The sequence below is a fragment of the Diorhabda carinulata genome, chromosome 7 (assembly GCF_026250575.1).
Source record: "Diorhabda carinulata isolate Delta chromosome 7, icDioCari1.1, whole genome shotgun sequence".
Classification (NCBI taxonomy): domain Eukaryota; kingdom Metazoa; phylum Arthropoda; class Insecta; order Coleoptera; family Chrysomelidae; genus Diorhabda; species Diorhabda carinulata.
The window spans coordinates 9,628,777-9,651,651 of record NC_079466.1 but is presented as its reverse complement, the minus strand read 5'-3'; the positions used below and the strand labels follow the sequence as shown (position 1 = coordinate 9,651,651).

At 32.1% G+C, this 22,875-nt stretch overlaps 3 protein-coding genes across 8 annotated transcripts; 2 read left to right on the top strand and 1 right to left on the bottom strand.

Moving 5' to 3' along the window:
- The first annotated feature begins 204 nt into the window (after nt 1-204).
- LOC130896670 (mesencephalic astrocyte-derived neurotrophic factor homolog) lies at nt 205-4,593 on the top strand. 2 transcript variants are annotated; one of them, XM_057804921.1, is made up of 4 exons: nt 205-582; nt 711-807; nt 868-992; nt 2,453-4,593. In XM_057804921.1, the coding sequence occupies exons 2-4, from the start codon at nt 729-731 to the stop codon at nt 2,753-2,755; spliced, it is 507 nt and encodes a 168-aa protein (XP_057660904.1). In that variant the 5' UTR covers nt 205-582; nt 711-728; the 3' UTR covers nt 2,756-4,593. The 2 variants fall into 2 exon arrangements, with proteins under 2 accessions (XP_057660904.1, XP_057660903.1); XM_057804920.1 differs by having other exon boundaries at nt 466-582; nt 701-807.
- Nucleotides 4,594-6,579: 1,986 nt separating this feature from the next.
- Nucleotides 6,580-8,735, bottom strand: LOC130896667 (uncharacterized). 2 transcript variants are annotated; one of them, XM_057804917.1, is made up of 2 exons: nt 8,051-8,611; nt 6,580-7,444 (listed from the first exon to the last, which is right to left on the bottom strand). In XM_057804917.1, exons 1-2 carry the CDS (start codon nt 8,265-8,267, stop codon nt 6,630-6,632), a joined length of 1,032 nt encoding a protein of 343 aa, XP_057660900.1. In that variant the 5' UTR covers nt 8,268-8,611; the 3' UTR covers nt 6,580-6,629. The 2 variants fall into 2 exon arrangements, with proteins under 2 accessions (XP_057660900.1, XP_057660898.1); XM_057804915.1 differs by having other exon boundaries at nt 6,580-8,735.
- Nucleotides 8,736-9,153: 418 nt separating this feature from the next.
- LOC130896669 (uncharacterized) lies at nt 9,154-22,873 on the top strand. 4 transcript variants are annotated; one of them, XR_009059600.1, is made up of 7 exons: nt 9,154-9,363; nt 9,656-9,813; nt 12,762-12,906; nt 12,998-13,284; nt 13,454-16,165; nt 22,418-22,629; nt 22,692-22,873. XR_009059600.1 is itself a non-coding variant. In XM_057804919.1 (5 exons), exons 3-5 carry the CDS (start codon nt 13,114-13,116, stop codon nt 22,508-22,510), a joined length of 543 nt encoding a protein of 180 aa, XP_057660902.1. In that variant the 5' UTR covers nt 9,154-9,363; nt 12,762-12,906; nt 12,998-13,113; the 3' UTR covers nt 22,511-22,776. The 4 variants fall into 4 exon arrangements, 1 of the variants encoding a protein (XP_057660902.1); XR_009059599.1 differs by having other exon boundaries at nt 9,656-9,895; nt 13,454-13,732; nt 22,418-22,634; nt 22,692-22,819; XR_009059601.1 differs by lacking the exon at nt 9,656-9,813.
- Nucleotides 22,874-22,875: the final 2 nt, after the last annotated feature.

Genomic DNA, 22,875 nt, shown 5'->3' with positions numbered 1-22,875 from the left:
TACTAAGCTAATTTCTAAAGAGAAATGCTCAAATTCTACAAAATAATAAAAAGTTCATTTCAAAGATAAATATACTGGTCGAAGTGTTGAACAGACTTCACTATTGCCAAAATGTTTATTCGCGTAACACAGTAGTTTAGTTCTAGACTGGGACCTCATAGAAACATTTTAAATGCCATTTGGTAGTTTTAAAATCCGTTTGACAGTCTTCATCCCAATGTCTATTCTGTGATTACCTATAAAGTTGACTTGGTTTCAAAATATTTGAGATTTCTTCGGATTTAGCATGAGCTGGAAATAAATTCATTATCCTACCCTCTTTCAGGAGAATAATTAAAATTACTTAAACTTTATTCGAATTTCACAGCTGATAGTTATGCCACATAACATACAAGAAAACGTTTAATATGTTTTATAATTTTTAAATAATTTAGATTGCATAATTTGTACGTGGACCAATAAGAAAACGCCACCAAGCTGTCACTGACAGATCCTATACCAATATTTTTCACATATAGCGGATTTATTTTATTAGGTGTTTTTTAAAACGTGGTAGGAATTTATAAGTAGAATAATTTACACGTAAGTATACTGAAATATATTTTAACGTAAAGATAAATATTTTAACGCATTGTATGGAGCAATATAATATGATTTTCATAGAACATTATTAATTTATATCTTCTAACCTAACCCTCAGCATATTTTAGAACCAAAGGTACAAGAAAATGGAACTGCAAGCTGTTATTTTAGTAGTTATTATGTCAGTTATAGCTGTAAGCTCCCTAAAACCAAATGAATGTGAAGGTAAGTTCGTTTCACAAAAGACGGCTTTGCTTAGTTTACAACTGTATCAATTGTTTTTAGTTTGTATCAAAACGTTAACAAAGTTTTCCGATACATTAGATGACAGTACTAGAAAAGATCCTAAAAAAATTGAAAACGAGTTTAGAGAGTTCTGTAAAGGCTTGAAAAATAAAGAAAATCGATTTGTAAGTATCTCACTGATATTTATGTTAAAAATAGCATAAGCACCTATTAAGTATTTATTTCAATATTTCTTTCAACGTCACTCTGAATTTTGAATCCTATAAATTTAAAATTTTACAAGAATTTATACAAGCTAAAGACACTACAACTCTCAATTAATTATTTCCCAGACAGTGAATAAGATGAATACATATTCAAAAGCTCGAAAAACATATTAAAGTTAGTCTATTTTGGTGTTTCATTGCCTTTTAACCAATAAGAAACCTCTCTCTATGCTTAGAAAATTTTTTCTGTATATATAACTTCTTGACCACTTATCACAAGAATGGTTCAAAATTACATTTAAAAGATATCTCTTCAGAATTTAATTGATAGTTACTTGCAAGCTTCGTTAAATCCCTCTTCCAATTTACATAAGATACATTTTAAAAATGAAAATAAGGTTGGAAACTTGACCCTGTTAAATTATAATTGATATCAGAGGAGGCAATATACAAAATTTAAATAGGCCCTTCATTTTTAAGTCTTTTTTTATACATTTGCTGCTTTCATACAAAAGTAGATAGAAGTAAAAAAATATATTTATCCTATATTTGTGGAGTTTCAATTTGATTCATAATAGTAATGTTTTTCTCAAATAAATTATATGACATAGACATAACATTTTTATAGAAGGAAATCAACAAGTATTGAAACAAGAAGTGGATTTGTGTTGAACAATGTCATAAGTAATCAAATAATAAAGAAAATGATAATGATTCAAATAATTTTCTACATTCAGCTTAATCTATCACACAGAAATCTCTATATTTTTCACCTACGCAACTTTAATTCTACCAAATATTTTTCCCTTAATTCTTTGAAATTTGTAGCTCTTTTACAGCCATGGTAATGAACATTTTGTTTTAAATAACCCTAAAGAAAAAAACCACTTTTATAAATGTAGAAAAATAATTTTATTATTGAAGTATTTTCCAAATAACTTCAAACCTCATGGTTATTGTGATTTTGGATCATAATTTCACAAAACTGCAACCATTTCATACATTTAATAGTGTCATCGGAAAATAGTTTTCTGGATACTTCCAACCATTCCTTTTTTTTTATATACATTTTTTAGTTTAAAATTTTTTCAAGTTATGGCACTAAAAGTAATCATCATTAGAAGTAAATGCGAGTAAAAAATAAATCCTCACTCACATATGCTAACTACACTTTGGTAAAGTAAGTCAAGGTGTGCCATTGAAATTTAAACTGATAGATTATTTATAGTTAAGCTGATTAGTGTGATGTTTTCCAATATGGTATCTGAATTTGAACTAATTTCATGAAAAATCATACCTTATTAGAACTATATGGAGTTGTACCTAATGTATAATGATAAGGAAAAGATATATTATATACATTATTTTTAGAATAAAATTGATAAATACATATTTGAATAATATCTTTTAAATTGTAGTGTTACTACTTGGGTGGTTTAGAGGAAAGTGCTACTGGAATTCTTGGTGAAATGTCAAAGCCCATGTCGTGGTCGATGCCCGCTGAAAAAATTTGTGAAAAATTGAAGAAAAAAGATGCTCAAATTTGTGAACTTCATTATGATGTAGAAATTGATTTAAAAAATGTTGATCTCAAAAAACTCAAAGTACGGGATCTCAAAAAAATTCTTAACGACTGGGGTGAGAATTGTGAGGGGTGTATTGAAAAAAGTGAATATTTAAGTAGGATAGAAGAGCTAAAACCACGACACATAGAATTGTAAATAAAGTGATAATCTAGGATATTTTGAGTAGCATCAACAGACTGATAATTTTTTTGAGAGTTGATGTGTATATTCGTTTTATCCAAGAAGGGCATATGTTTGAATAATAAATAGATTTGTTCAGAAATATATTGACACTTGTATTGTTACTTATCCAATTTTTACATCATTTATAATACAAATAAATTGGTAATTTTCACATATTTTTTCTTTAGTTGAATTTTCACTAAATTATATTTTATTACACAGAAAAAATTCCACTAATAAACTTCAACCTCAAGCAGATGAAAGTTTGAATCCACTCCATTTTTTACTTAACTCTCATTCTTTATTTGGCAATAAAATGACATATACAGGGTCTTCAAAATATCTGCTGTCAAATATAAACTACAGATAATTAATGGGATTTTATGTTTATCTAACTTTATTCACCTTTATCTGAAACGTCCTACCATAGCCCTCTAGGATTCCGCTGTTTATAAAATATTTCTCCAAAAATCTCAACTTAAGCTTGCACGTTATATAATCTTGCATCAATAAATTGTTTACCAAAAAGCTACGTTTTTAATGGCCATCACGACTATCTAAGAGTGGAAAGGAAAAATCTTGCAAATTTATTTTTCAAAAAATTTTCCAAAAAAGGCATCAGTTGTCCCTTTCATATTGATCTTTTGAGACGGCGATATATAACGCAAATTTATAATAAATAATTTATCACCACAGGATTATACAAATCACAAGTTTAAAGATTCTAGGTAGAGGGTTTTTTGGAGATATAATTAAATAACTCACTTAACAGTGAGTTATTTAACGTCATCTTAAAAGCGCACTAACTGTCTTATGAGAAACTTTTTACACTTTGTTTGCCTAAAGATGTCTGAACTATATTCTAAATATTATTTCTTAGAAATACACACATAGTTTCAAGAGGAACAGGGATGCAACACTGAATTCTATGCATAACTATCGATAATTGACTATTTAATATGTTTAAAATTAATTTGTAACAAAACTGAACATTTTTAACAGTTGAGTTTTTTCAATTGATAAACAATATTATAAGTTTTCAGTAAATTGTATTAGGAGTAAAATGAAGTCCAATGAGTAGATTAATTTTTTAATGAAATTGTAAAAGATGTCAAATTTTTTAGCAAAATAACTGATCCACTCAAAAAATTGCGGATGCTACATAATTTTTGTATTTAAAATTTGATTCCCTTATGATTTTATTTTATTAAATGCACCAAATTCTCTGTGAACTGTATGTACATCTTGAAAGTCCCACTACTCTAGCCACACAATAGGCACAAAAAGATTAATATTTTGAATTACTATTTGACAGAAACTATAATTGGTTTTTTGGTTGTACAAATAATACTACATCTTTCTGTAACCCTCATTTTGATAAGTTTAATTGCTAAACTTATTACTTAAGAAACAAGTCTGCCTTTCTTAGACCCTTGTATCTTTTACAACCATTAAGCTAATGTAAACAAAACAAGTGCAGAATTTCACATATATACAATTTAAAAAATATATTGTAATCTATACTATAATAACAAATTTAAAATGAACAAACTTCATCAATTTTTTTGAATGGATCGATTATTATGCAGATCAGTAATGAAATCATTCCATATCAAATTTCATTTATTCAAACAAATGGTTTAACAACTCTACGATTATTAAATATTGATCAGTTTAAATAAACGTATTTACTTCATTAAATGAAACTATCAGTATTTAAAATATTGTGTATTTGTAAACTTTTTTCTATTTATTTCTGGTAGAAACTACGACATTGTATTCAGTTTTTGAAATAAAATATTTTCGTTTAACTGTATTTCATTATTGTTTCAAGATATCTTGATATATGAATAAAAGTTACATGATGAAAAAAATTATTAAAGTGGAACAAACATAAAAATAACTAAATAAACATACAAATAAAATAAAATTTCAATATACAGAAGAAATCCACAATAAATAAGAAAATTATAGGTAGTAATAAGTCTATAGCAAAATTAAACCAGTATGCCCGGAATTGAATATCACCATTAGAATAGAAGTAGTTTACAGAGTAAAATGCACTTTCCAGTAAATATGCCCTCAAATTAATGCGAGATGCGGGAAAAGATGATATTGAATTGATTTCAATTGACAAATGATTGTGCATTTTTTACATTAAAAAATATTGAGCCCTAAACTAATTCTGAATGTAGAGCAAGTAGGTAAAGGTCGTGCAACGTCCTTTATGAAATTGAAGAAGCGTGCTTACGAATTAGGCAAACGGATTCAAAGATGAATAAGGAAGGAAGAGTCAAACTTTTTAATCTTTTAATGAAGTCCCTGCGGTGAGCCCTGATATTTAGTCCGGGTAAATATATAACAGCTCTTTTTGTAGTTTGAAGATTCCCTCAAAATGAGTCGTACCACAAGTACCCCAGAAGGGAAGTGCATTTTGGAGACACTAGATATGGTCCTATGAAGTGCCGTGAGACCAGGGTTGCTTCAAAAGAAAATAGTATAGTCTGCATAGACATATTTTACCACTGATGTCTAGATAGGCAATGTTTAAAACAAAAGAAAAAAATAGGGCCTAGTACTGAGCCTTAGGACACTCCACATTCTATTGGCTTGCAAGGAGACATAATTGTATTAACCCTTACAAACTGACTTCTGTTGGTAGAGTATGACTTAAACCATGCGTACTGCAATTTGTTAATTGAAATTTTATGATTAACACAATCGAAAGGCCTAGAAAAATCACAAAAAGTAGTTGCAGTGGAGTGGAGGTGTTTAAGATGGTGTAGACATAAGAGCTCTCTTTAGTAGTTTGAAAATTCGCTCAAATTGCAAAGGGGGGATTTTAATTTTTGAGGAAAGGCGGTTATATTAACTCCCATTTCAAGAAATTCTTCACAACAAGCACTAAGAATTTTACAGATTCAACGACGTCAATGGTGGTGTTATGTAATAAAAAGGCTACAATGTATATTTATATGATAAAACTTCAGTTTTAAAAACGTTGAGACACAGAAGCACCATGATTTAAGGGTGATTATTACAAAGAAAATTACTTTTTTTGGATGGTGTCTCAATATTTTTCAAATTTGTTTATTCTAAAGTAAATTTGCCATTAAGTGATAACTAAATTTTTATTTATTTTACTTATAACTGATAAGCTTAATTAATCAGTCGAACTATTTCTGTTAAAAAAATCTGTACAATAAATGCTCCATATTTTTAGATTATATTAGTACCTAAATAATGTATTTCTACATTGACTTGATTAAAGCGCTATAATTTTAAGTTTTGCGGTTTTCACAACATACCACAATTTTGAATAACATTTGACTACTTTTGGAATCAATATTAATTATGGCCTCTTTGAGCTGTACACTTTACTGCACCCGTAGGAAACTATTTTTGCAAATACAAATGTATTAACGCATTGGGCAACCTTTTTTATGATACATTTTTAATATAAATTATTACTATAAAAAAAATATAGTACCTCCTATATGTTATATTTATTGAGATAACTATTGAATTCTACATACATAAAACCTAAGCTGTTCATTATTGAAAAATGATACAAGTGAAGTGATTCCAAATTTACTATGTATTAAAAATAATGTAATACATTTTAAAAGAGTAACTAAAATTTGTCTAATTAAACATAAATGATGAAAATTGGGAACTGTTATATTTTTCTTTACAGTGTGATATTTAAAATCACAAAATATGTTTTTTCCTACTAACCTAACCTAATCTAACCAAACAATCAACCACTTTGTTTTCTACAAAAATAAAACAAAAGAGAACAAGAATATTTATATTTATGTATTTTATTACAATAAAATCACGTTCACTACAACTTGGACTTATATTGCACAGCCCTTTCTCTTAATACCCTTCTTAAAATCTTTCCTGTTGGATTCCTAGGTATTTCATTTAAAAATATAACACCTCCCCTTAACCTTTTCTGAGGTGACACATTATCTTCCACAAATTTTTCTACCTCTTGTTCTGTAATTTTTTTATTTGGTTTCTGAACGATAAATGCCAATGGTAGTTCTCCAGCTTCTTCATTTGGCAAACCTATTACAGCAGAATCTTGAATGGCAGGATGGGTAAGCAGTAATGCTTCTAATTCTGCAGGAGCAACTTGGTAAGCTTTATACTTTATCAATTCTTTAATCCTATCCACTATGAAGAAATAACCATCGCTGTCATAGTATGCTACATCACCAGTGTGTAGCCAACCATCTTTATCTATTGTACTTTCTGTTGATTTTGGATCACCTACATAGCCTTTCATAATTAAAGGACCCTTGAAGCATATTTCCCCTTCTTTATAGGCAGGCAATGGGTTCCCAAAATCATCTATTACTTTTGCCATCATACCTGGAACAATTTTACCACAAGATCCTATTTTACTTTTCCCTGGTGGAGAAACTAGAACTCCTAATGTTGTTTCTGTCATTCCATACCCTTGTGACACATGATGAACATTAAACTTTTCTTTTAGTTCTCTTTCCATATCTTTACCCATGGGAGCAGCACCACTTCTCATTTCCTTAATAGATGATAGATCATAATTTTTAACCATAGGACTCTTCAATAAAAATAACAAAACAGGCGGTGGAACTATCATTCTAGCAACTTTAAATTTCTCGATTGATTCTAAAAATATTTTTGGTTTAAATTTTCCCAGAACTACCATTTTCTTACCTCGTAAGAGGTTCAAGAACATCAACATAAATCCAAATGAGTGGAAAAAGGGAATAAGACCCATCATAGCATCACTTGGGTCATCGTTTTCAACTATATCACCCATTATTGAACGGGATATATCTACATATGCTGCCATATTGTCATGAGTACACATAACACCTTTTGGAAAGCCTGTTGTACCAGAAGAACATAAAATTGTTGCAACTGTGTTCTTAATATCCAATGGTACACTTTTGTAATTGTCATCAATTTCTTCTGAATCAGCATTTTTAATGATATCCTGAAATTTTGTAACATTTTGCTGTTTACTTTCTACATTTCCAAATAAAACTAATTTATCAATGTAAGGATGGTCAGGCAAGATTGATACCATTTTATCAATGGTTTTGTTTGAACAAAAAATAAGTTTGGGCTTTGACAGGTTAAGTACATGTTTCAATTCAAGTGGAGTATAATCAGGATTTAATGGGGCGAATATAGCACCCACAAATAGCGTTGCAACTGGCACTAGACAAAATTCTAATCTATTTTCACTGTTAATTGAAATACTATCACCTTTCTGAATTCCTATACTGGTGAACCATCTTGCTAATTTTATACTTCTTTTTAATATCAACGCAGCAGATAATTCTTCTCCAGTTTCTGCTTCAACTTGAAGTACATTATCTTCAAAAGTTTTTAAAACTAACAGTAGCAGATCTCCTAAAGATGAATCAATTATTCTTTCTAATTCAGGTCCAACCACAATGTTTTCTAAATTTTCTGATGCCATTTCTTAATACTGCGTAAAATCAATACTTCTGGTTTGGGTGCACTTCAATAAAGAACAATAAATTCTATAATATTTATGATAAGCAAATTATTGATATTGCAAATCCTTGAACTTTTTACTCCCAGTCTGAAGTATGTAGTGGGTATTACATATTAATATGTTATTAAATATAATTTTATAACATGACAAATGTTTCATATTTTATACTTTGCAATTATCACATATTCAACTTAAAAATGAACAATATTGCGCATGTTATGTCGCCCATGTGCGAGAAATCAACTAACTTAAATTTGTTGAGTAACAAATCATTCAACCATTTTTTAAATTAAGAACTGTCTATTATTGTGAAGTGCGCCCGAATAAGTCTTACGTTATAGAAAGGGTTTCACCATAACCAGTGATTTGTTCACAGGACTTTTTAAATCGTCCTAAGTGTGATATGTTAAAAGTTAGCTCCAAATCAGTTACTCCGAACCACTTGTGGTGTATTCCACTAAGCAATCACGTTTAAGACCAAGGGGTCTCCATAGGCTCTCTTTTAATGTCCTCGCCGCGATCAAAACTATCGCAGTGACTAGGAGAATATTTCAGATGCTGTAAACGCTTAGTGGAATGCATCATTTGATGTTGAAGCATCATTAAAAACGGCTGGTTCAAATATTTCAAATGAGGACCATAAACCACCTATTTCGAAGATGATCTGAGATTGCACACTGTTTACGGCTGGTTTCTCAATCCCAACCTAGTTGGCACTTTAACTAAAGGCTCCTTTAAATTAAAATGTCCTTTAATCTGACCGTTTAAGTGAAGTGGTCACATAAACGATTTGTAAGGGTCTATTAAGAGAGGCTCCTTTAAGACGTTAAAAGAAGGTTGGCAAGTCTGGCCGTAGTTTAAAAGTTTTTGACAGGTACTAGGGACAATATTCTCTACTATTCCGATATATGTCGTTAGAAAGAAACAAAATGAAACGTAGAAGGGTGCTAAAGAGTGTTTATTTTGTCACTAACATATATTTAAGCTCAATCTATGGTAGACTGATTTTGTGATTGTTTTTTGCGAATTTAATTCTTCTATTAAATTATTTTTAATCGTAAGTATTAAACGTTTCACATGATTGATGCACAATTATTATTTTTAAGTGTAATCATTTTTTTTATTAAGATTTATTCTTGACAATACAATTTTGGGAAAAAAGAATAACTCATATTGATTGAGGAAGTGAAGAAATAAAAGAATATTATTGAAAATAAAGTAACAAACAAATTTTATTCCAATGAAAAGGTTAGACTTTAAATAATATTATTTGTGGGCATGGTTATATGTTAACATAATAATTTATTTATCATTCTGGAAAGATATTTAATAGGACATATATCTTTTAGATTTCATCCATATCATATAGTACTGCATCAACAATTGGTTGATCGTGATTACGAGAGAAGCTTGGATTATTGCATCTGGTTACTATATATGGTATATGACGACCCTCAATTACTGCCACGTATTTTGTGCTCAGACGAAGCTACATTTAGTAGTGATGGTACGGTTAACTGGCATAATATGCACTATTGGTCATAAAATAATCCATGCTGGATGGAAGAAGTTCACTATCAGGGGCTATGGTCGGTGAATGTATGGTATTGTAGATGGTCAGATAATTGGACCTTTTATTTTTGACAATGCTGTTAATGGGGAACGCTACCTTAATTTTGTAAAGGATGAATTAGCACTTCTTTTAGAAGATATAGCTAGTAACTCGTAGGTCTATGTTGTTTCAGCACAATGGGTGTCTGGCGCATTTCTCCAGACAAGTTAGAGAATTTTTAGATAATGCTTACCCTGATAGGTGGATAGGTCGTGGAGGCCTAATTTTTGGGCCAGCTAGGTCACCAGACTTAACCGTCTTAGATTTCTATCTCTGGGGCCAGATTAAAGACCTTTTTTGTGCAATTAGACTCACTACTAGAGATAAAATGATCGAGAGAATATGAAATGCCATTCAATTTCCTCTCACCAAATAATAGTACGAATTGCTCTGCTTACCTCAAATGGATGTACATTTTGCCATCTCAGCAGCTGCATAACCCCGCGCCTTTGTTTTTGCTTCTCTTGTTGTTTTAAGCAAGCAAGCACACGTTGATAAGTTGAACTTGATTTTAATACTGTATTACATAATAATGTGTTCAAATGATATGGAGTTACCCCAATCTTTTAAATACAAAATGAAAGAAGTGACTAATAATAGCCATATTATAACAATTTACCCAAATTTACACAATCTAGAAGAATGTGATATGTGAATTCAAGAATATTCTAGATTAAATAACAAGAAATGGATTGTTAGTGATAGCGCCCCCAACTTAAAATATTTGTTTGTTCATAAGTATACAGCTAGATCATTTAATATTTCATTACCTTATTACTTATCATATACCTATACTACAACTGTGTTGAAGTTAAAGTGCTGCGTCATCATGCACTATGAATATTATATTTTAAAATATAAACCACCACATATATTACAACCCTTATATTTAGCACTTATTAATAGTATCTATCCCTGTAAAGTACGAATCAACTTAGAAAATGCCACAGGCGTCATCAACTAGTTATCGTCTGCCTCACTTTAAAATATTCCCTCTCTGTCGCTTCAGACTGATACCAGTGGCGTGGTTCTTATTTAAATAAAAATTAATGCAGTTTGCAACAAAACATTTATAAGATTAAAAAATACAAAAAAAAATATATTTTAAAGATTTAAACATAGCAACTGTTTATTGCATAGAGGTTTGGTGTGCATGGTATGTTTATAATAAACACAGTTTTTGCACATGTTGAGTGTAATATTTTATCTATGTCGTTAATTAAAAAAAACATTATTCGCTATCAGAAACTAGAGACGAACATCCTAGTTCATCCTCTAATGAACTATCAGTCTCCTCGCTGTTTTTGCCTTCACTTTCTTCCGATGAACCCGTATTTACTGTAAATATTAAGTGATCTAGAGTGTGGTCTAAGATGTGCTCTTTTTGTATAAGGTCATTCTCATATTTTTTAACATGTTGGCAAATATTATACCACTCTTGTTTCGATACCTCCTCAAATTTTTGCTTAGCGAGTGCCTCCGTATCGGACAGTTTAAATGTTGTATTGTGCGCAGCTACCCAATTTTTTACTAATGCCCAGATTTTTTCGATCGGGTTTAGTTCTGGATGATAAGGAGGTAAACGTAGTACACGGTGCCCATGTAGTTGTAACAGTTTGTCTAGTTTGTACTTTATGGGGAAGGGAAATTTATTGGCTGCTGTGTATGTAAGTTTCATCAGTATAACATACATCGCGGCCTTCGTTACGGTATTCTATCAGCTTCTTTAGGTAATTTATTCGTTTCAGGCGAATGTCTTGTGATTCAAACAAAATTTTTCTTCGGTCTGGCATTTTCTGCCATCTACAAAAAAAAATCTCTGTGATAGACATCAAGGTTTTAATTATCGTAATAATGGACAACTTAAAATCAAAATTATTACCTGAAACCAATTTTTTTAAGGAGCCGATTCAAGATGCTTACACTTATTGCTTCTGTCAAGATTTGCCGGTCATTAATTTTCTGCAAAACACCTGTAATTTCATCATAATTTAGCATTGCACGTTTGCTCTTTTAAATTGAATAGTAACAACGGTAAACCTTAAACTAAGTAGGTACATGACTTTATAATATGTGTAAATATGTATAAAAATGTGTAAACTCCGCATTTCTTCAACCTACTTTTCGAATTAAATCTTGCTACATACCTGTAATTTTTCAAAGGAATAGTAACTCCTTCATCTGCCTCTTTTTTCATGAAATTAATAATATTGCTTATAATTTCTCGTCCTTGGCTGCGTATAACAAGACCTTGCTTTCCAACTTTTTTTGCGGACATTATTTAAAACGATTTTGCCCCTAATGTTCAAAAACAGCGCTATCTGTAGAAAAAACTATGGCACAGACTAAAAATAACACCGAACACAATAAATCACACTATCTACTGATCAACGAACAATACTAAATGCTGAATGTCCGATGTTCGGTCGGTTATGCATCTGACCATAAGCTCAAATTATTCATTATATTACCGTACCTAAGTAAAGGCTTGGCAACATCGAAGAGGGACTCGCAATGGTAAGAGATCCATGGATACGCGACAACTTCCCTTCGAATTCTGATTTGGACCATGCGGCAGACGTGCAGCGTTGCCAGACTATTTAGCACTTGCATTTCTATATTAAAAATACCGAACAATCGTAAAAAAACGCCACTGTCACATAAATGGGATGGGCCTAAGAGAGAAGGAAATTATTGCGGCCTTTGTCAGTTATGACGCGTCTGGCGTTTTCTTAGCTGATTTGTACTTTAAATAATAACAAAGATAGATATGTTACCGTGTCACACTATATTGCGTCACCATGTATTTATGACTAACATTGTATAATAAATATCTTTTACAGAAAGAAATATGTGTGCCATCATAGCTCATTTAAAAAGAAAACCAACACAAACAAGAAATCAAAAAATTGCGAATGTATGGCTAACATTTCAATAGTGGTTAGAGTAACTACAAAAAATATAATTGCAAAGCATCTCCATGTTAAGGTAAGAGAAGAGATTATTATCGAATTGATTTTGTTGCTTTAATATTTGAGTTGATAAAAAATATGGTCAATCTCAATTTTGAATATTTTAGGAACGTCTGCCGGCAGTAATTACTATAAATAATAAACAGACACTGAAGATGCTTTGTCCGCATTGCCAGCTTCATCAGAAACCAGATAATTGTTTGAAACGTACTTTAATAATGGCATGGGTATAACCGAATCTATTAATTACCATCTAAACAAACTTGAATTAGAAGTGGATGAAGAAGATCTGGCCAATGGTTCCATAAACCCAAAATATCGTACAGTACGATATTGGTACGACAAATGGCGAAGTGTTAATTTAGGATCGCGTTTTGGCAAAGGAATGCTAGAGGTAAGTGATATAGTTATATTTTTTACTATATTGAACTATTTTTACGTATTAGTGGGGTACCTGTTTTACTGACTGCAAATTTTGATATTTTTTGTCTAATTGATTACTCTCGATAATTTTTTTTGTTAAATTGTTTTTAACTACAAAGCTATGATTTTATTATTTCTAGAAAATTCAAGACAAGCAGCCACAGTATACAGGAAAAGGTGTTACTATAAAGGTCGAAGAAGACCCTTTTACAGCTGTGATAGTTACACAAATCATGAGAAGAGCGCATATTTTATATTGTGCTGGGGATATAGTATTTGTAGAGAGCACGGAGTCCTGTGACGCGGAAAATCATTCTATAACTTTTATGTTAACAGTATGCTCTGCAGGTGCTGTACCACTAGCAGTAATTATAAACAAGGGTCAATCAAAACGCGACTACATAGCAGGCTTTAAAATGGTAATAGAAGCTGTTGGCTATTCGACTTTTAGGGGAAAAGGGTTTCCTGGGTGTTTTATGACAGATGATAGCGAAGCAGAGAGACAAGCCCTCAATACAGTTTTTCCACAAACACGTTTATTACGTTGTTCTTTTTACATCGCGCAATCAGTTTGGAGATGGCTAATTGGAGAAAAAAACATAACATACCAAAAGAAAATAGGGAAAAGTTGTATTATTGATTTAGAAATATATTAAACTTCATCTCCAGAAAATGCTTCCGATGCTTTTCATAATGCATCAAATAACGACCTATCACAAAAATATACTCACTGGGTAGAATATGTTAATAACTATTGGACCCGACGCGAAGACTGGTGTTAAGCTTATCATGATGGCTATACTCATGGTCATCAAACGAATAACTTTTTGGAAGTATATGTACGCCTATATAAAGACATAGTACTTTCTCGATGTAAAGCTTACAACGTAGTTGCCCTAGTGGACTTTACTTGTACGACTATGGAACAATATTACATTCGACGTCTAAGAAATTTTGCTAATAGAGGGTACAGTGAAGGAAACCATCTTTTAAAATCACAACTGAAGAAAGTAAGCTATCTAAAAAAGGATAGCATACAAAAAATAGATGAGTTCACATACAAAGTTCCAAGTGAAAAAATTATCAAATGCTACAGTATGTAAAATCAAGCAGGAGTTTATTTATATTATTACGGCCCAGAAGCAAATGATTCCGAAATTCGTTACCAAATCGTATGCTTGGCATGTCTATAAAGTTAGCACAGCCAAATGAGCACAATCGATTTTAATTAACACAACAATTTAGTGCTTTTTCTGTGCTAATTAATTGCGTAATTTTTAATTTTTGTGCTTTTACCATTTCGCTGAAATCGATGGCTGTGTCAGCTTCCAAAAAAGCTAGCACAGCCATACAAGAAAAATTGTTTCTGGCACATCGATTTATTGCTAATTATGTGCTTTCAGTATATGCTATAAAAAACCAATTTCGGATCACGATTGGTCAAAAAACCAATCCCAGCCCGATGAGGTGTAAGAGTAAAGTCCTTGAAATTTTCAGTATAATCGAACCTAAATAGTCGATTTCTAACGAATTAATAATTTGCTTTCAAAATATTTATGCAGAGTTTTTGTTGCTCTCAACCCTTTATTGCAAAAATTCACCCCCAGCCCGACGTGGTGCAAGAGTAAAGTCCTCGAAATTCTCAGTACAATCGAACCTAAATACTAGATGTAGAGTTTTTGTTGCTCAACCCTTCATGGCAAAAAACCACTTCTAGCCCGACGAGGTGCAAGACTAAAGTCCCCGAAATTATTAACATAATCGAACTTGAATTGTCGATTTTGAATGCATTAATAAATAATTGCTCAATTCTTCATGTTAAAAAACGATCTTCAGCTTGATGACACTTTCGATTGCTCGTTAAAACGGGCATATACAATGATACTTTCTTTAAAAACTATAAAAAAAACTAATTTTAAACGCTATGCTTATATACATGAACTTCAATGTTCATCTACTCGAGAATTGGTTAGAAGAAGAATCTGAAAATATTTGTATAGAGCTATGTAACACTAAAGAATATATTAACCAAATTTTATTGAATTTTAAGCATTTTTAAATTTTTTAAGTTTTTAACATAGTTTACCATAGCAACATTGTATTGACGGTCACCAAGCTCCTTGATTTTTTGTTTGTCGCTCGTTTTTAAATTCAACAATACAATTAATTATTAGTTACCGATCATTCCTTCTTCCTATCGAGCAATCCCATCACATCCCTATGTTTGGCATTGACGAGGAGGGGATATGATACTCACGTTTAAATTGAGATCTAACGAAAAAGACATCGGTATAAATATTTTGGAATTACAAATAAGTTAATGAGAACTCCATACGAATAGAACTATATTTGCATTGTATATATTGGGTAATGCCGCCAATGATGACAATAAAGTTAAAAAAATGAGTAATATTCTAAAATGTTGGGGCTCACTGATAGGTAGTTTTCGTAAGGGTCTTTCTAAAAATTGTGTAGAGAGAATTAATTTTCTTGATAACATAACGTCACAAAAGTATTTTAACTCAGTATATAGAAAATAGATACGATGGATTATCCCCTGACCCATTCATAAATAACTATAACTATAAATAACACATTATTGATCAATACGTCACATAGTCTTAGAGAGTCACATCACAAAATGAGTTGGGCCAAGCAACGCTTGGTGATTGAAAACTTGCGTTTAAATGAGTTGACTTCGGCGTAAATTCAAAGATTTGGTGTATAAATTAGGGGAATCTATATACCTTAACTAGTAAAATTCTGATGTCCTGCATTTGAATGAGGTAGACAGTCGTGTTTAGAGGAAGAAGCAGGTGGAGCACCTATAATCGGCACCACGCAAGAAAATAGTAAGTCCATGGTATCGTGTGAGTGACTTGGACAATTGTATCGCAATTGATTGTAGTATTTTAGCATATCAACCTAAGTGAAAGTCTTATTAATTCATTCAGTTTTCACTGCAATATACATTATTGCCCCTCGTAATAAGATCAATGAACGGTGCGGTGGTCGAGATTGCTAAAAGTGAATTGTTAAAGCTCTGTTTGCCATTCTCTTATCTATCTTTGTAACAAATTGGTATTTATGTATATCGTGATTGTTAATCGATCGTAATCAGTTACTTTCTCATTAGTTTCGATATTGATGAATAAAATTATTAATTTTCCATTAGTAACGATGATAACATAACAGATAAATACGAGTATCACCTGTTATGTGTCTCTGGGTCTTTAGAATAAGCAAACTTAAGCACATGTCTAAATGTTTCCGGTAGTTCACTTTGTACACTCATAGATTTTTCTGTAATAATATGAACCTCCAAGCTATTACACTTGATTACAGAGATTTCAGGGGCATGTCTTGGGCATGAAAATAAAACGGTTTCTACACTTTTGTGTCTGTTTATGTATTAAAAATTTGACAATTTGATATTTGTTATGGTGAAGAGTGTATTTAATTGATTTAATATAAATTTTCAATTCGTTAGCCTTTAAAAGTGTATAAGTCACGTATAAATTTTATGTGTGCTTTTGGATTCCACATAAGTTATACGTAGTTTCGCATATAAAAATCAGACCAATGGAATTAGTTATGAAATAGCTTTGGAAAAATAACGACTTTTGAATAAATTCGCAAAAAACGTCGAAAATAAAAGAACGTGCTTATGACATCTAAAAAGTGGAAATGAAATAAAGATCATGTTTTAATAACTTTTTAAAAGAGGAAAATAAATATGTTTTTTTTAATTTACATAAATTTCCATATCTGATGAAAATTTAAAAATATACAACCGGATTGTGACAGCACAAAGCATCGAAGGTTACTGTGAATTCAAAAATAATGTTTTTCTGCAACCATCAAAAAATGTTGACATTTTTGTACTATTTTCAGTTGCAAAAGCCATCAATTCCCTTACCGTTCAAAAATGTGCTCGTTGCTTAGCAACACTTTTAATCCTAGTATTAAAAACGCTACTTTTAATCCTAGGACTAAAAGTAATTGCATTTGAGGTCTCTAATTGAAATTTGAAGAAAAAAACATTGTCTCTTACAAACTTAGTAAAACAAACTAATTGGGCAACTATATATTTTCATCGTGTTCGGGATTCATTTTGAAAGCAGCGTAAAAACTACTACAAAAATTATATGATTGACAATCGATATTTACCAACAATACCAGATATCCCGACTACCGACTTGCTATCGCTGTTATAATTAATAGGTGTTCAAATTTTGCATTCACTCGGCTGCGCTGCGCTGCGCTCTGCCTCGCAACTGCAAATATTGCTCGTAAAAAAATATGCACTTTTAATCCTTATAATATACTATTTCAGAAAACATATACTAGTATCCAAAAGTATACACAATTTTTTGTGCGTTGTCCGAATGTATAGGGCGGATGGTTGACATGTGCTATACTTATAGTATACAAGAAACACGCATCGCAGTCGAAGACGTAGTAGGCCAATAAACAACTGAAAAGGTAGAACTCTTTCCGTCTTAACTGGAAACTTATATCTATACATACCGGCGTATACACGCGGGATTTTTAAATCAAATAGTTATGGCGCGCCGTTTTGCTATTTATTATTAACGATTTTGAACCTTGAATAACAAAAACACTATTTTGTTATTCAGAAACTAATAGTTCCTGAAATCGTTTTTATTTAGTCAAGAGTAAAAACAATGAATTAATTTAATGTCTAGACATAACATTGGATTATTGAATGGAAGTTAGAATATGAAATGTTTCTTATATTTGCGTTCACGAAGTTTTATTCTTTTTTGGTACGAGGAAGGCACGACCGTTTACAAGAGCTTCTTAAAGACTAAAGAATATTTTCTATATAAAGAAAGGAAAAACGAACGGCTTCATTTGAGTCTAGAGGATACAGCGATTCTACAATAACCACATCTGTTTAGGATCTGTGTACTCTTGATGACGGGGAAAATCTATCATAAAGTGGCGCTTCACCCAAACTGAGATATTGCTGTGTCCTGCTCATAAAGCAAGGTTTTACGACCTGTTTTGTTTTGTTTTGTTTGTTTTGATTTTTTCTTGGCATATCGATTTAGTGCTAATTATGTACTTTCAGAATATGTCATGAAAAACCAATTTCCGATCACGATTGATCAAAAATCACCCCCAGCTCAACGAGGTGCAAGAGTACAGTCCCCGAAATTATCAGCACAATCGAACCTTAATAGTCGATTTCTAACGCATTAATAATGGGCTTTCAAAATACTTATGTAGAGTTTTTGATGCTCAACCCTTAATTGCACAGAGTATGTAAAGCACGTTTTTTTAGAGAATCGATATGAATTTTTTTAAAAAGAAAATGCTATACAATCTTTTCAATATTTGTACACGTCATTACTGACATCTTATACTATACAAATAGGCAATTTTGAAGTCAATCTCACAATGATTTGCCATTAATTTATACGAAGTGGAGCATCAGAAAAAATGAGGGGTGGTATGGCTAGAGGCTGTTATATATATAGTGATCCAAAACAAAAAAAAAACCAATTGATTACACAGGCACTCAAAAAAAATGGTCTGTAACGGCACCTTTACTATCATATTCCTATGTATTTTGACGCGCTGAACACGAATCCGGGATCAGATTACCTCCATCACCCACTAGTTTTGAGTAAATGACCATAAATGACCAAACTACGGTATGAAGGATAAAAATGTGTTCTCTCTAAGTTTTCCCACGTTCAAAATACGAATTGGAAGTTTATGTCCCTTCATCATCGATCAGTTTAAGTAAATTACTGCAAATATGGTGTCAAGGGTAAAATGTGTTCCCGTGTTTTCTTATGTTTTAAGCACGAATTTGAGGTTCAGATATATACATTACTCACTGGTTCGAGTAATGGTGATAAGAATAAATTACCGTAAATGACCACAATTTGCCGAAATACGGTGTAAATTTACTCTAATTTACTCAAACTGATCGGTGATAAAGGGACATAAACTTCCAATTCGTATTTTGAACGTGGGAAAACTTAGAGAGAACACATTTTTATCCTTCATACCGTAGTTTGGTCATTTATGGTCATTTACTCAAAACTAGTGGGTGATGGAGGTAATCTGACCCCGGATTCGTGTTCAGCGCGTCAAAATACATAGGAATATGATAGTAAAGGTGCCGTTACAGACCATTTTTTTTGAGTGCCTGTGTAATCAATTGGTTTTTTTTTTTGTTTTGGATCACTATATATATAACAGCCTCTAGCCATACCACCCCTCATTTTTTCTGATGCTCCACTTCGTATAAATTAATGGCAAATCATTGTGAGATTGACTTCAAAATTGCCTATTTGTATAGTAAAAGATGTCAGTAATGACGTGTACAAATATTGAAAAGATTGTATAGCATTTTCTTTTTAAAAAAATTCATATCGATTCTCTAAAAAAACGTGCTTTACATACTCTGTGCAATTAAGGGTTGAGCATCAAAAACTCTACATAAGTATTTTGAAAGCCCATAATTAATGCGTTAGAAATCGGAATATTAAGGTTCGATTGTGCTGATAATTTCGGGGACTTTACTCTTGCGCCTCGTTGAGCTGGGGGTGATTTTTGATCAATCGTGATCGGAAATTGGTTTTTCATGACATATTCTGAAAGTACATAATTAGCACTAAATCGATATGCCAAGAAAAAATCAAAACAAACAATTTTTCATGTATGGCTGTGCTAGATTTTCAGCGAAATGGTAAAAGTACAAAAATTAAAAATTGCGCAATTAATTAGCACAGAAAAAGCACTAAATCGTTGTGTTAATTAAAATCGATTGTCCTCATTTGGTTGTGTCGACTTTATAGACGTATGTTTGGTACTGGGTGCAAAAGATAAAGGGCGAGAATATTACAGACCTCTTGTTAGTTCGCAACAAATGCAGGCATCTACTTCGGTGTCGAAAAATTATTCAAGTGAACGACAAACTCACGCAGAACTACATAATGAAAATAGTAATAAAAATGAAAATTACTCTATATCCATAACTCAAACGCCATACAATAACTCTGAGTCATCATCATTTGAAGAACTGTTGAAAGTTATGCAGGATTGCCACACAAGATTCGGCACTAGTTAAGTTTCTATACAAAGAAGTTTAGCTCGACTCCAGAAGGTCACCACCAGAAATGCTGTAATATTCTCGCCCTATCCAAAAAAGCTAGCACAGCCATATAACAAAAAATTGTTTATTATATGCTTTCAGAATATGTCATAAAAAACCAATTTCGGATCACGATTGGTCTTAAATCACCCCCAGCCCAACGAGGCGCAAGAGTAAAGTCCCCGAAATTATCAGCACAATCGAACCTTAATAGTCGATTTCTCACGCATTAATAATGGGCTTTCAAAATACTTATGTAAAGTTTTTGTTGCTCAACCCTTTATGGCAAAAAACCACCCCTAGCCCAACGAAGTGCAAGAGTAAAGTCCCCGAAATTATCAGCACAATCGAACCTTAATAGTCGATTTCTAACGCATTAATAATGGGCTTTCAAAATACTTATGTAGAGTTTTTGTTTCTCAACCCTTTATTGCAAACCCCCCCCCCTGCCCGACGAGGCGCAAGAGTAAAGTCCCCGAAATTATCAGCACAATCGAACCTTAATATTCCGATTTCTAACGCATTAATAATGGGCTTTCAAAATACTTATGTAGAATTTTTGTTGCTCAACCCTTTATGGCAAAAAATCACCCCCAGCCCAACGAAGTGCAAGAGTAAAGTCCCCGAAATTATCAGCACAATCGAACTTGAATAGTCAATTTCTAGCGCATTAATAATGAGCTTTTAAAATAATAATGTAGAGTTTTTGTTGCTCAACCCTTCATGGCAAAAAACCTCCCCCAACCCGACGAGGTGCAAGAGGAAAGGCTCCCAAATTTATCAGCACAATCGAACCTCAATAGTCGATTTCTAACGCATTAATAATGGGCTTTCAAAATACTTATGTAGAGTTTTTGTTGCTTAACCCTTAATTGCAAAAAACCACCCCCAGCCCGACGAGGCGCAAGAGTAAAGTCCCCGAAATTCTTAGCCAATCGAACCTAAATAGTCTAGCAAAAGCAAAATCGCATGGCAGTGGACACTAGCAACTAATAAATTATACTTAGTCTCTTAGGTCCTACTTCTTTAAATATATTCTTATGTGCTTTTAATCTACTGGCATAACGTATAATATGTACCGTTATCTGGTTTATACATCTATTTTAAACTCACTTGGAAAACGTACATTACTCTGACTTTACGATGGTAGAACGTACTGCTACCTGTCCGCAACCAATCAGAAAGCGTAGATACCGGCCGTTTGCCAAAATCATGTACGTTGTGCTTATATGCTTCCCGGTGACAACATAAGTAATATTGACATAATAATTGGAACTATTATTAATAGAACAAGGAAAGACAATTGTGAGGAGTAAAAAAATGTTAAAATCCTTTCAGTCAAATCGGAGTAATTTATGTTTAAAGGAAAATGCTTGAAATTTACATATTTCTTAAGATATCTCTTAATACCGAAAAGATATCGACATGCGGTTTTCGCTATTCTGTTACTAGTTTGGTCTACTTTTATATTCCTTAATTAATTAATAGCGTCCTCTAGCGTATCTTTATTCATTAGGTTGTTTCGAAATTATAACTCTTACATTGATAGAAAGGAGCTCTCTACAAAAAGACTAAGTTTGCATAGATAGTTAAGTAGAACTGGACTTACAGGCGTTTTTCATAATAAAGTTCCCGCTTCCCCCCACCTCATATTTGAAGAGAGACTAAAACTTGTAAAATCAAATATACGCTTAATTTCTTGAAGAATACGATAATCATAGTTTAAATGCATCTTAATTAGGCAAAATTTGTAAATTATTCATTTTATAATTTTTGGTATTTAATTACGCCCTCTACAACTCTGTAAATAATTTCCAGGTTTTTCTTGAGGTCACTTTTGTTATATTTTTTTTTCCCGAAGCTGTACTATAAACGTTCCCGAGATACGGCCGAGAGCCATTCTTATAGGGACACCCAGTACATTGATACAAGTGGGACATATATCCAATTTAAATTTATTAACTTTTAGAAAGAAGCCTGGAAAACTGTTGACAATGGATTCAACGCGAAAGTGTCTGTAGGGGGAAGTATTCTGCAGCTCCAAGATAAATACAAAAACTAGAAAGATGCAAAGACTATTTGATTTATTTGATGTTTTGCATGTGATCCGTTGTGTTATCTTCTGTAGTGTCGAGCAGAAAAAGTAAGCAAAAGCTACAATCATAAAAAGGTCTTGGTCAGGTAATGTTAGTACTTTAGTGAATACAGTAGTAATTGACGATTCAATGAATTTTTGATTGCAGTGACGTAAATATACCTCGTAAACTAAAGAATGCTGTTAACCAACAACTTTGATCAATAACTAATCTGCTGATAGAAGTAAAAAATAAATCTAAAAAAATATATTACTGGAGAAGGAAACTAAAATTATGGAAAGAAACGGAGCAAGAGAGTTAGACGAGCACAAAAAAATTACAAGATGATGTA